Source organism: Carex rostrata, chromosome 19 (assembly GCF_964058835.1).
Source record: "Carex rostrata chromosome 19, lpCarRost1.2, whole genome shotgun sequence".
In the NCBI taxonomy this organism is placed as follows: domain Eukaryota; kingdom Viridiplantae; phylum Streptophyta; class Magnoliopsida; order Poales; family Cyperaceae; genus Carex; species Carex rostrata.
The window spans coordinates 8,691,417-8,705,466 of NC_135936.1; the positions used below are offsets into that span (position 1 = coordinate 8,691,417).

At 35.9% G+C, this 14,050-nt stretch overlaps 2 protein-coding genes across 2 annotated transcripts; one reads left to right on the forward strand and one right to left on the reverse strand.

Moving 5' to 3' along the window:
- The first annotated feature begins 244 nt into the window (after window positions 1–244).
- Window positions 245–7,667, forward strand: LOC144571885 (elongation factor G, mitochondrial-like). Its single transcript, XM_078321286.1, has 18 exons — window positions 245–763; window positions 1,509–1,730; window positions 2,653–2,774; window positions 2,980–3,130; window positions 3,258–3,329; window positions 3,428–3,523; window positions 3,606–3,694; window positions 3,827–3,893; window positions 4,053–4,091; window positions 4,350–4,410; window positions 4,505–4,614; window positions 4,720–4,794; window positions 4,885–4,953; window positions 5,038–5,409; window positions 5,640–5,740; window positions 6,674–6,734; window positions 7,031–7,084; window positions 7,288–7,667. Exons 1-18 carry the CDS (start codon window positions 392–394, stop codon window positions 7,390–7,392), a joined length of 2,238 nt encoding a protein of 745 aa, XP_078177412.1. The 5' UTR covers window positions 245–391; the 3' UTR covers window positions 7,393–7,667.
- Window positions 7,668–8,503: 836 nt separating this feature from the next.
- LOC144571780 (F-box protein SKIP23-like) lies at window positions 8,504–11,074 on the reverse strand. The gene is made up of 3 exons (XM_078321157.1): window positions 10,128–11,074; window positions 9,296–9,534; window positions 8,504–9,083 (listed from the first exon to the last, which is right to left on the reverse strand). The coding sequence occupies exons 1-3, from the start codon at window positions 10,657–10,659 to the stop codon at window positions 8,730–8,732; spliced, it is 1,125 nt and encodes a 374-aa protein (XP_078177283.1). The 5' UTR covers window positions 10,660–11,074; the 3' UTR covers window positions 8,504–8,729.
- Between the last annotated feature and the right edge of the window lie 2,976 nt (window positions 11,075–14,050).

Below are 14,050 nucleotides of genomic sequence, written 5' to 3' on the forward strand. Positions count from 1 at the left end.
TTAAAATCATAGAGTGACTTAGCACCCGCTGGCATATACGTAAATCCGCCCCTAACTTATAGCGAGCTATAAGGTTCATGGACTTAGGGTGAAATTGAGCTTCAAACTATGCATTACGATTTACAAACAATAATCTGCAATTAACCTAAATTAAAGGGGAAATTAAAAACAAGGAAAAAGGAAAATCAAGCTGTCAATTGTCATGCATTTTTGGTAGAAAGAAGTATAAGCCCAAAAGCCCATCAGTTGTATTCCATGCTAATGGAACATTTGACCCAAGCTTGATAAATCAACTGATACCACCACTTAGTGTTCCACTAGGGTTTAAGTGTCTGTCTCAGACTCAGTACCTCCGACTAAACATTACTGTGATCCGCTCTCTTCTCCCGCCATGGCCAGGTCGTCCATCTCTCGCCGCCTCTCCGCGCTTCTACGCGGCGATTTTCGCACCTCCGCCGCCTCTACAGTGGCGCCTTACCGTTTCTATTCGGCTGGGAGTGCCGCACGAATGAAAGAGGAAAAGGATCTCTGGTGGAGAGAGGCTATGGATCGGATGCGTAATATAGGGATATCTGCGCATATAGACTCCGGGAAGACAACCTTGACGGAGCGGGTTCTGTTCTACACGGGTCGGATCCATGAGATTCACGAAGTCAGAGGGAGGGATGGAGTCGGGGCGAAGATGGATTCCATGGATTTGGAGAGGGAGAAAGGAATTACGATCCAATCAGCTGCCACCTACTGTACATGGAAGGACTATCAGGTTTGTCTGAACGAAATTTGAATTGACTTTGAGCTCTGGTCATTGCAGAGCGGAGAAAACATATCACTAGTCAGTAAATGAGTCATTCACTCTCATTCAACTCCAATTAACGTGTGTTTGATAATTTATGTATGATTGAATAATAAAGCAAAATTGCCAAATCTTTTTGTTATTCAGCTGTGCATACGGTTTTATCTTTTTGCATATGAGACCCAACAGTTTTGTTGTATTTGCAAAAGAGACCTGACTTTTCTCATACTTGTTCTCATCCTCGCCTAACATATTTTTGGGTTATTGAAGTAGAATTCAATTAGGAGATTTTTTTTTTTTTTGGTAAAAAAGGCTGAGGCCTAGTTTCATTAAGAAACAGAGTTCAGTTACAAAACACAGTAAAATGTTCAGAGCTACAGTCATCCAAAGCTCCACCAGTACTGCAAATGACCCGGCTGCACTAATCTAGACATTAATCAAAAGAATGATCTTCGTGCTGATATGCAAGTAACTAAACAAAAGACTACATAGGTTAATGTAACTAAACAAAAGTAAGGTAAAGTCATGCATCCATCTTCTGATACTTCTGAATTAATTACCCTGACCTTTCCATCTCTCCAATCAAATAGCTTTCCACCAGTAAGAACCAAACACATATTCCCTTGCTTGGCTATAGCTTGGATCCATCTGTATATTTAGTCCTTTTGGCTCAAATTTTTTGAGTGCCATTCTCTTCTCTCTATTTTAAATGCAGATAAATATAATAGATACACCTGGACATGTTGACTTCACAATTGAAGTGGAGAGAGCCTTGCGTGTATTAGATGGTGCCGTACTTGTTTTGTGTAGTGTAGGAGGAGTGCAGAGCCAGTCTATAACTGTTGACCGTCAGATGAGAAGGTACGAGGTACCAAGATTAGCATTTATTAACAAGTGTGACCGCATGGGGGCTGATCCTTGGAAGGTTCTAAACCAGGTAAATAGTACGTACTATTTTTTTGTATTGTATTAGAACCCTACTGGTTGTAGGGCTGAAAACAGAATTGTCTGCATCCACATAATTATCCGATGTAAATTATCTGCATGGCTAATTATTAGATGGTATTATGATAATTAGTAGATATGATAAAGAAGGTACAAATATGGATGGTTTGTAGTACTTTATGAATATGGATAACTAAATCTCTATCAGCCTATGTTTAATTTTGCTTTCTTTTTTTGTCATGATTTTGTTAAAAGAGTCCCATATTATGTATACTTATTATCAATTTTGAAAACTGAATAGTAGATGAAAGTTTGTTATCTATTCTATATTCAAAGTGTTTGCACATTTGTTAGTACTTAGTAGTACAATATCTGTAAATAATTGGAATTTGTGTTCATCAAGTATCCGATTCGTATCCTTATTAGTGTGGGTATGATTTTAAAGTTTGATATTTGTTGAACATCCCTATCCTTGTATCTGTTCAATGAAATATGGACTTGATATGATGATAGCATTATTGCTCTATATCATTTCTGTTTCACGGAACCCTTAACTGATTGTATGTAGCATGTAGTAGTGTATGGCTATCAGTTGAGGTAATAATTATGAAATTAGGAATTAGGCTTAAACTATGTTAAATATTTGACATTTTCAATTCTTAACTATAATATATGGAGTTAAGATTGATATAGAGAACCAGAGAGAGAAGAATGAAGAGGGCTATTTTTGTTTCAAGTAGGACCCAGTTGCAGGAACCAAGTAGTAGTTAATTCCAATGTTGGAGGCCCAGCTCTTGTTAATTCCCTCCCATGAATTTGTGAAATCCATGGCTAATTTCTGCCATAATTCCGTTGGCTACTAAATCCACTTTTTGTAACATTGACTTTTTCTCTTCATATATTTTCTTTTAAAGGCAAGGTCGAAGCTTCGTCACCATAGTGCTGCTGTGCAAGTGCCAATTGGATTAGAAGAGGAATTTCAAGGTCTTGTTGACCTCGTAGAGCAGAAGGCCATTTACTTCCAAGGCTCCAACGGGTTAGTCAGATATCCTATGCAAGTTTGTATGGATCAACCTTAGTCAAATGGCAGAATAAATTATTCACCCCCATAATAGCTACTGACAAGTGCAACTTTTAGTAATTTTGTTGTTTCTTTTTTATATTAATTTTTGTTTTGTTGCCTACAAGGAGATGTGAAAAGTTACTTGACAAAATTGGTCATTTATGGTTCTACTGTGTAGTGAAAAGATTGTCTCAGCTGAGGTGCCACCGAAGTTGCAGGAACTGGTCTCTGAAAAAAGACGAGAACTAATTGAGGTTGTCTCAGAGGTGGATGATATACTGGCTGAGGCTTTTCTCAGTGATGAGCCTATATCTGCCTCCGAACTGAAGGTAATTTTGTACAAGTGTTAGTTCCATTTTCAACTGGTATTAGTTTGGAATAGGCCTAAAACCCAAGAACCAATATTATTTCTTTTTACAATTGACATGCTCGTAACAAATATGTTCTTTTGTTCAGGCAGCAATTCGTAGGGCTACAGTTGCCAGAAAGTTTGTACCAGTTTTTATGGGCAGTGCATTCAAAAATAAGGTTTCTATTTTACTAATAGTATTGATACAAATGAAATCAGATTGTTGTTTATTTGAGGAGTAACATGCTAATATCTGATCAATTATGTGATGATCTAGGGTGTTCAACCAATGCTTGATGGAGTGCTTGATTATCTCCCTTGCCCAACTGAAGTCGAAAATCATGCCCTTGATCAAAGTAAATCTGAGGAGAAGGTAGATCTTTTTTTAATTCATTTCCCTCTCTCTCTCTATCTCCTCACTCTCCCCCACTCTCTAACATAATATCTTCTTATAGGTTCTGCTAGGTGGGACCCCAGTCGGGCCATTAGTTGCACTGGCCTTCAAGCTGGAAGAAGGGCGTTTTGGTCAGCTGACATACCTTAGGTATTCTAGGACTGGCTATTTTTTTTTTCTTTCTGATTTATTCAATTTCTATGCACAACATTGGAGTTCAGGTATTTATTTTTAGGTACCTTAGTTATCCTTTTTATTGGTTTTTACTAATCATGGTTATAGGATCTATAATGGTGTGATACGCAAGGGAAACTTCATCATAAATGTGAACACTGGGAAGAAACTTAAAGTAAGAGACCATCCTTTGTTGTTTAATTAAACGAACAAATGTTATCTCTTCTAAAACCTAATGCCTTTTGTTTATTTTGAACTTCTTGCCCATTTTCATACTTAGATTTCCAGAGTGCTTGACCGATCACTTATGTTATTCTTGTATTGTAAATGTTAGGTTCCACGCTTGGTCCGGATGCATTCTGATGAGATGGAGGTCAGTAACATATCGAGTTTAGTAGGCATGTAGAGTTTTCTCTAATAGGTATAAATTGTGCCCTTAGAAGACAGATTGTCTGTGTTGGTTTGTTGTCCAAGAAAATTATGGCTGAAACATTGTACACTGTAGCAGCTCTTGTACTGTGCTTGCTATGATTAGTACTGGTATAAAATGGATGATTGCTGAAATTTTCAAGCATTACATGCAAAATACTTTTCTGGTCGTCAATTCAAAAATTAATCCAGAACTTAACAGGATATTCAAGAAGCTCATGCTGGTCAAATTGTTGCTGTATTCGGTATAGATTGTGCTTCAGGTCATTTTCTGTCTCTCTGTTGTTGTTTTTTCTCTTTTGGCACTCAAATGTCTCTTGTTGAATTCCTTTTCCTTTTCCTTTCATACTGGAATAGGGGATACTTTCACTGACGGCTCTGTCAAATACACCATGACCTCCATGAATGTTCCTGAACCAGTGATGTCACTTGCTGTGACACCTGTATCTAAAGATTCAGGTGGCCAGGTAATTACTTCGTAAATATGTAATCAATTTATTCACTTCTAGTTTTTGCTTACTTCTCTTGCACTAATTGTATTGACACTAAGCCACATATTTTTATTTGTGCAGTTTTCAAAAGCTTTGAACCGTTTCCAGAGAGAGGATCCTACTTTTCGGGTTGGATTGGATGTAGAGAGCGGTCAAGTAATATGTTTTTTATGTTTTTTTTTTTTCTTATTTCAGTTTTATTTTATTCACATGACACTAAGTTACCTATGTTGTTTATTGTTTTAGACAATTATATCTGGTATGGGGGAGCTGCATTTGGAAGTGTACGTAGAGCGTATCAGAAGGGAGTACAAGGTATGGAATTGCTATGACGAGATAATGTCACAAGGGTTTACACACCAAGCAAAGCGTAATAATCTTTTCTTGTAATGTGACCAGGTTGATGCCAAGACCGGTAAACCACAGGTGAACTTTAGAGAAACTGTGACTCAGCGTGCCAACTTCGACTATATACATAAGAAGCAAAGTGGTGGTCAAGGTCAATTCGGTAGAGTCGCTGGTTACATTGAGCCACTTCCAGAAGGTTCGACTTCGTCCAAGTTTGAGTTTGAAAATTTGATTATCGGGCAGGCAATCCCGTCGAACTTTATTCCAGCAATTGAGAAGGGGTTCAAGGAGGCAGCAAACTCGGGGTCGCTTATTGGCCACCCTGTAGAGAATTTGCGGGTGGTTCTGACAGATGGGGCCTCCCACACTGTTGATTCGAGTGAGCTTGCTTTCAAGCTGGCCTCTATTTATGCTTTTAGACAGGTCTTTTCTTGGTCCCAATTTATTTGAAACTCTATTGAATTACGTACTGGTAGTTTATATTTAATTTAATGTGAAAAAAAATGGTAAATATTTTTAGAAAAAATGATGTTAGGTACATAGGTAGGTTTATCCGCTTATATTTTGTTATATTTATGGGACTTCTAGGTTTGCAAGAAAAATAAAAGCAGAACGGCACTTTTATCTTTTTCATTTTGTTTGTGTGATTGTAGTGTTACTCAGCAGCTAAGCCAGTAATACTGGAACCTGTGATGAAGGTAGAAGTTAAAGTTCCTTCTGAGTTCCAAGGCACTGTTACTGGTGATATTAACAAGTCAGTTTCTTATCTTTATTTTTCGTAACCTTTTTTCCAGAAATACTGCCATGTACCGTAGACATTTTTGCTTTGAGAACCATCCCTCCCTTTTCCAACAAAAGTAAAAAGAAGGAAAGAACAAAAGATAAGACAAGATATATGTTGGTAGCACTTCAAAACATTTCTTGGAATGACTAAAATAAGCATTTCTGCCTGCTACATAATATATTTTGAATATTTATCTTCTTTTTCATATGCAATCTTAATATATTTGTATAAAACAACAAAATTGGAAAAATGGGATGTGCTTTCCATTTAGTACTTTATTTGTAGAAGTTTTAATCTTAATACATAGCCACTACGCTGCAGCATGGAGTTGACAGTATTTTTAATCAATATATATATATATAGAGTCTGGCTAATGTCATAACGTTATAATTTCAGCCTAAGTTATAACAAGTCAATTTTTGAGATTTCAAAGTCCGAATAACCGATCCGAACCATTCATCTTGTTCTCCATATTAATATGTACTTGGAGACCAAATTTTACAATTTTTGGAATTTTTTTACTATTTATTAAGCCACTTTGAAAATCGCTGATCCAACGGTGCCTTTTGATTTTACTGTTGCCATTGGATCAACGATTTTCAAAGTGGCTTAATAAATAGTAAAAAAATTCCAAAAAATGTAAAATTTGGTCTCCAAGCACATATTAATATGGAGATTGTGTTGAATATATTTTTAAATAACACTTGTTATTTTTGGAAGTAGCCAGGTCCTTGCTGGGTTGAGGTTGGAGGTCAACCTTTTTTTAATTATTTCTTGCTTTGCAAATTTGCAAGTCAACTTTTCAAACACAGTTAACGAAACATGTAATGGTCACTTCCTTGATAGATTTTGGACATTACCTTAACAAGTAGTATTTTTATTCTATTATTTTTTTCAATACAGGAGAAAAGGCATCATCATTGGTAACGATCAGGATGGTGAAGATACTGTTATCGTTGCAAATGTATGAAATTCACCAATTTTATTTTACTTTCCTGGTTGTGATTTTTCTTATTGGATATCAACCTGGGAGTTTGAATTTTTGCAAGTTCTATTTTGCTGCTAGTTGTTTATTGTTATGCATATTTGCAACTGTTACTGTATATACTGTACCTATGCTCAGTGTAGCATAACTGAATCTCATTCTTAGGAGGAATTTGTTTTTCTTTAATTAGATTAAAATAAATGTAGCAACAAATCTGGCTAGGAAGTTAATCGGTTGAAATTGCTGAATTTTGGCAACAATTTAAATTATTTCAGGTACCATTGAACAAGATGTTTGGTTACTCAACTTCCCTTCGATCCATGACACAGGTATACTTTAGTTTATCCAATTATTTTTCAATTTTTAGTAAAGTACTGCCTAGACTGGTACTGAGTCGTGTCCAAACCCATACAGACCAAATATTCATTTCTTGTTTGGTTCTTAGTGAAAAGATTTAGGTGTGGTCGCCAAAGGTGTATGTTGTTACCTTAATTGTCATTTGATGTATTTTTGTTTGTTTAACTTTATACAGGGTAAAGGTGAATTCACAATGGAATACTCAGAACACACGCCTGTACCACAAGATGAACAAATGCAACTCATCAATGCCTACAAGGCTACCAAGGAAACTGAGTAGGCACACATTTATTTTATAAACAACAAAAATGTTTATATCAGATTAGATTGAGGAAAATCCATTTCCATTGGGTTTGCTCTATTTTTTGTGTTCCAAAGGGACAAATCAACGCGAGAAGTTTGTGTGAAATGGTCAAATTTTTGTGGGAGCTGAGTCAGGACCCCTTAGTATTATACATGTCATATACCTTCAATTGTAACGTTCTTAAACTAGAAAAAGAAAGAAAATAAAGCTAAATATTTGTTTAATTTATCAAGTCAGTGTTTACCTGATCAGGTTTTATGGCCCCATAAATTGTTTTACGTAATTGTTATATATTAGCTTAAACTGATATTTGGGACAGTAGTCTTTTCTATTAGAAAAGTAAAATTATCAATGGAAAGATTAGTTTGTTTGGAAGCTTGTTGATTGTCTGATCACGTTTCTGAAGGAATCTGGAGATCTTTCTCACTTGTCAAAATCCAACAATAAAGAATAACTCTCGAGGGAAAGAACGCTGAGGAATTCAATCAGATAGATATGTTGACATTTTTTTTTCTTTAATTAGAAGAACGTCTTTGGATTCTCACCCGCTTTTACAATTTCACTCTGAGGTCTTAATTTAGCAAAAGAGAGAATTAAATTAAACATCACGGTATACTTGCTTAGCGAGCTTTCTAAATTTTAAATAATAAATGTCATATATGATAATTGTATTAGACTAATTCACCACAGAAATATAGGGTTAATTATATTGTACAAGTGGCAAATATGCAATCACACCAAGAAAAAAGAAAGTATCGGTTACATTAAACTAATTCGCCTCAGACTTGCTTCGTATTTCTATCTACAAATGCACCCCCCCCAGAAAAAAAAAAAAAAAAAAAAAAACTTAATTATTTTCCTAACCATGTAAAGAAGGGTATCGATATAGCGACAACAAAATTTATTTGAAACCGTGACAACCAACAAAAACTTATCAAAACACCTGGTCCCAATATTGATCAAGTTTACCCACCCAAATAGGATATATATTTCCGATTCTATCTGTGTTTTGGTTTGAAATATGATGGTGATTATCATTAATCAACAAATACAAGTAAATGTATTATTTATAATTTAGACAGACAGCTCATCAAATTTGGTGTAATTTAAAAAAAAAAAAACTTGGTCCGTGATAAAATGCGGATACAACTGAATAGTTAGCATTTCATCTAAATCATAGAGAACATATAAGCGGTTTTTAAGTTTCTCATATGGATAAGGCAATTGTCGGTTGTCACAGTCACAAACAAGTCTGATTGCCACTTGCCAGTATAACCAACCTACACATCCACAAAATACTATATATATATATATTACCAAAGGCAGGGAGTAACCCATGTGGGCCCAGGCCAAGCTGATTCGGAATAAGGACTGCAACAAAGAAGCTGCCGAATATTACCTCCCTCTAATTCATAACAACCAATATCCATACCCTTATACTTGTCCTCTTCACACGGATCATAAGCCTCAGTGAAATGAATGCAATTCCCTTCAAACCCATCCAATTTTGAAGCCGGCAGAGAGACAGAGGTGCCTCTCTCTAGGAAGATAACTTGGTCCCCAAGCTTGTTGACACGTGTCCAACCTGGCTCCTCAGTCTCCAGCTTGTACACCTCAAATCCAATTGTTTTGCGGCAACCAGTTGAGTTGTAACTGTACTTCCTTACCTATAACAAGTAAATCCCTGGCTTAGTCCTAAACTCCTAATTTAGGTTCACTAAAAATGGAATACTGCAGCTTATCTTATTCTATTGCTGAGGCTTAACTGACTATAAATATATTTAACAAAATTGTCAGGTTTTTGAACTAACTATAAATATATCAAGAAAATTAAGGTTTATGAACTAACAAGTTACAATATGATAATGAGTTATAATACCACTAGCAGTAGATCTTGAGCTGATCCCACGAGATAAATGGAGACGTCCTGGCCAAACAAGAATGGAGACGATGATACCACAACAGCTTCTTTAAAAGAACCTGCTAAATCAATGGTGCTTAAGATGCCACCACGTGTAATTGTGTAGAGTTGGCCATTGTAGAGTTCAGCATCCGCAAACTGCCAGTACCGGCCTGCATGGGCCCACGATTTATCCCCAGGCCTGTAGAAGGCTAAACCTGTCTCCCAAAAGAAAAAAAAAAAAAAAAAAAAAGAACAAATCAAGTTGTTAGTAAACAAAATAGACATAGCTCAGCATCTGACACTAGACTGCATCCTATGTAACCAGACTGATACGGTGAAACCAGACAACATGGCTGGTATTAATCTATTATCAACAAATACACAAGTTTATAGGACTTAGTGGTACTGCATCAGTAATTAACTGCTTGTATAGACGACCCAACTCATTCACCTGAATAGAAAACCAGAATTGTAATGCAATGTGTAGTACCAGTCTCTACTTGTATTGGCCTGAGCAATAACAGCCTCACTGGTATGACAACAGGACTAACCCTTTCTGGGTCAGCATTGGCACTCAAAAGTTGCTTTAAATATGGTACAGCACCACAGAAGCTACTCCTTCATATCCATAAGTATTTCCATCATGCGTGATTCAAGATTTATTCTTTTTTAATTAATAATCAAGATGAATAAACTTTTCACATGTACCTTTACTGCTAAATATTCAATTTGATTGAAACCACATAAGAAAGAACTAGTTTCTAAGCATTTCAGAGTTTCTTAGCTAACGTAGAATTGATTCTCTGACCTGATTTGAGGAAGGCCACAGCAATCCAGAAACCTGTAGACCCGCGATCCAAGCACAGCTTCCCCTTGTGCAACAGGTATTTCCAAAACCCGATGGTCGATAAGCGGTCCCCACGGTCCATGAAACCTCGATATCTCTCCACGTCAGTAGGCGTGACCTGATCAAACAGATTAGGGATCTCAACAACCGGAGGCAAGGCAATCATGGAACGGGCAAACGGGTTCAGTAAGAACAAGCTGGTAGTGGGACCCATCAGGAAGAGCCATCCATGGGACGAGCCCAGGAAGTGGTACTGGGTCCCATTGGGAAAGGGGATGAGGTACGATCGGTTCTCCGAGGGGGAGTAGAAGGTGAAGGTCTCGCCAGGGAGGAGAAGGAAGGGGATCTGACGTGGAAGGTGGTGGGGACGGTTGTCAGTGGCGGAGCGCCAGGAGGAGCAGGTGGCGCGGAATCGGATGTAGTCGGCGTTACGGGCTATGCATGTCGAGATGGAGATTATCAGATCCGTCGGAAGGTATTCCCAATTTCCCATTATTTTAGCAATTGAATTGTACGAGTGAGAGAGGAAGTTTGAGAACTGAGATGGGAATTGAGCGGAATTTATACTAAGATTGGCTTTCTTTGTCTCTCATGCTCTTTTCTTCCGAGAGAAGATTTGGGTTAGGGAGGATCGTGCGAGGTGCGAGGATGAAGAATTGAAGAGAGAGAGAGGGGTTAATTATCTGATTATCTACGCTGGGTCAAGCTTAGTGACGATCCCAGAGGTTTCTGGTTCATAATCCAGAGTACAGTTTCTAATGAGTCACTGACAGGAAGTCTAATAGTCTTATTCGAGGGATCACTACTCACTAATTTGTTGTTACAGGAACTGCCATAAGGCATCTGCAACAGAGGATTTTTATATCCTGACAATTAACATTGTAGTCATCTTCTTCCGTTCTTCATGGAGTCCGTATCCGCCCAGGTACCTGAGGTGCAATTTTAAATAATGAACGGTCTAGATTAATTCTATTCAGATCAAAGTCAATTTAATAGTTGCTATGACTGTAGGGGCTGCTTTAAGATTTGTGCCAAGCTAAAAGAACGGCTCTCATTTTCAGTTTGCACCTCATGTAGCTGGGGTGATGCGGATTCTTGTTCATGATCGGAAGAACCCATGTAAATCCGGATTCCGGGTCATGGAAGATGGATTTATGAAACTAAATATTCATAATTCAGATATCTCAATCTCTATTCTTATATTAAGCAATTATATATCTTCATCTCTCAATTACTGTGATTAAAAAATAGAATTTTAAATACATACTCATCACAAATTTATTTAGTCTATTTTTTGTTCTAATTTGTTTCTATTTTTTAAATGTCATTTAAAAAAAAGTTGTATTGATTAGTCATGTCTTAGATTCTTTCTATTTCCTTTATATCATAAAAAATATTATTTGTTATTTAATGAGAGTCTCAATCTCAAAAATTATCTCAGTTTTTAATCTGACGAGATAATATTTAATTCAATTTCAAGAATGTGATCTAATTATTTATTTAGTAATTATTCTGAAATTTTCTTAAGTTACATTGAATAAAAGAATTAATCTCGTTTCCTATTAAATTTATTCTATTTTTTTTTTCTCTTCCTAGTTCCTACTGTTTTTAATTTGTAATAAGTTTCTGTAATGGAAATGCTCTCCGACGAAATCATTTGCGAAAAGCGCCATTATTTGAATAAGAAACTGTTTGTTGCACCTCCAAAGTCCAAACTTATAGAAATTTGTCCTTTAGAGCGTGCTCCAGACGGGGGTATGCGAAGGGAGGGGAAGGGTGAAATCACTATTCGCACACTAAATCAGATTTGACCGAGCGAGTTTACTTGCTCCAGAAAGAGAGAATCAGAGAGGGAGCGGAGGGGAGAAAACACTGTTCGGAGGTGAGCTTCGTGTTCAATTTTGATGAAATCGTTACCTTCCAAATCAGAGTGTACAAATTACTATTTGAAAGAGAGCTTCCACTCTGTCTCCTCCCTTCCCTTCCCTTTAATGGAGTTTTACTCCTAATTTGTGAAGCACAGTCTTATGAATTATTCTCAAATAAGCCACCTTGAAGTATAAATTATCTTTAATTTTTGTCGTATATGAGGATGAGGAGTGTTCAAATGCCTTCATTTTTTTATTACCCCCCCCCCCCCCCCCCCCTCCGCCCCCTCCCCATGCCTCTATTTTTAAAAACTTTAATAACTCAAAATTTAAACTTAGAAGTTAAAATAAAACCGTTGGATATGATCAACATCATTTTAGCTATGCACATGTAAAAAATTATGGCATTTCAATTTTGTTTTGGTTGTCATCAAGAACTTGTAAAAAACGTACTAATGTGGATAATTTCTAGACGTTGATTTTTCAACTTAATAATTCACATAAAAACAAAATTGAAATATGATATTTTTTTATGAGCACATAGAGAAAATAATATAGATCACATCTGACAGTTTTATTTTGACTTTTAAGTTTTAAATTTTGAGTTATTAAAGTTTTTAAAAATAAAAACATAGCGGAGTCACAAAAAATGAAGACATTTGAACCATCCTCTATGAGGATTATCTAAATAAAAAAGAAATATAATATCCTCATATAAAGTTAAAATAAGTGATGCACCATTACGTAATACTATGCACAAACAACGAGAATTTTTTTTAGAAACCAAAAATAAAAAAATAGATTCTACCAAATCAACTTGATTGCTTTATTTTTTATAAAAACTATAAGAACCGAGATGTCATTTTGAAACCCCCCCCATTTTTTTTTTGGAACCGAATTGTTATTTCAGTTCCGGAAAGAAAAAAAAATCGGATCAAAATAGTATTTTAGTTCTTATGATTTTTATAAAAAAAAAAATAATCATGTTAGTTTTCATAAAAATCTTTTTTTTTTAATTATGGTTTATAAAAAATTCAAACAACGGTGCCGTGGAAGAGACTCTATTTCCTATAGAAAAATATATCCGATTTTTTTCTTTATATCCAAAAAATAAATAAAATTTAAAAAGATATCCAAACCCCGACAGTATTTCCAAAACTATCCAAACCGGAAAAAAAATTTCCGATTTCAACATCAATAACCGGAAATTTTTTTTTTCGAAAACTCAATCCCAAAACTGGAAAAAAAAATTCCAGTTTCCAATTCTGAAAAAAAAAAATTCCAGTTTTTGATTCCAAAACTGAAAAAAAAATTTCGGAAATGGGATTTTTTTAATTTTTTTAATTTCCAAAAATGAACAGTTCGGATCGACCGTTAGGATTTTGAAAACTCGAAATCCGAGCCGTTGCATGGAGGGATTCTATGCTATGCATAGCATGCTAGCATATTCCATATATATATAGAGGTTGACTAAGATCAAAGTGGTAGTTCCTGAGCTTTGGTGCTACTAATTCGTTTTTCAATTTTCAAAGTTCAAAACGTCGATCTGAACCATTCAAGTTGTTCTCCATATTAAATTGTGCTTGGAGACCAAATTTTACATTTTTCTGAATTCTTTTACTATTTATTAAGCCACTTTGAAAACAGCTGATCCAACGGTGGCTTAACAAAACAGTAAAATCAGAAGCCATCGTTGGATCAACTGTTTTCAAAGTGGCTTAATAAATAGTAAAAAAATTCAGAAAAATGTAAAATTTGGTCTCCAGGCACAATTTAATATGGAGAACAACTTGAACGGTTCGGATCGACGTTTTGAACTTTAAAAATTAAAAAACGAATTGGTAGCACCGAAGCTCAGGAACTACCACTTTGATCTTAGCCAACCTCTATATATATATATATATAGAGTTAGGCTGGGGTGCTATGGATAGCATAGTGGCCTCTATGCTACGGCTCAATATTCGAGTTTTCAAAATCCAAACGGTCGATCCGAACCGTTCATCTTATTCTCCATAT

Coding starts and splice junctions, on each gene's coding strand:
- LOC144571885 (XM_078321286.1), top strand. CDS start 392: ATGGCCAGGTCGTCCATCTCTCGCCGCCTCTCCGCGCTTCTACGCGGC. Junction 3,131..3,257: donor TATCTGCCTCCGAACTGAAG/GTAATTTTGTAC, acceptor TCTTTTGTTCAG/GCAGCAATTCGTAGGGCTAC. Junction 4,411..4,504: donor CGGTATAGATTGTGCTTCAG/GTCATTTTCTGT, acceptor ATACTGGAATAG/GGGATACTTTCACTGACGGC.
- LOC144571780 (XM_078321157.1), bottom strand. CDS start 10,659: ATGGGAAATTGGGAATACCTTCCGACGGATCTGATAATCTCCATCTCG. Junction 9,535..10,127: donor TGTGGCCTTCCTCAAATCAG/GTCAGAGAATCA, acceptor TTTGGGAGACAG/GTTTAGCCTTCTACAGGCCT. Junction 9,084..9,295: donor CTCAAGATCTACTGCTAGTG/GTATTATAACTC, acceptor TACTTGTTATAG/GTAAGGAAGTACAGTTACAA.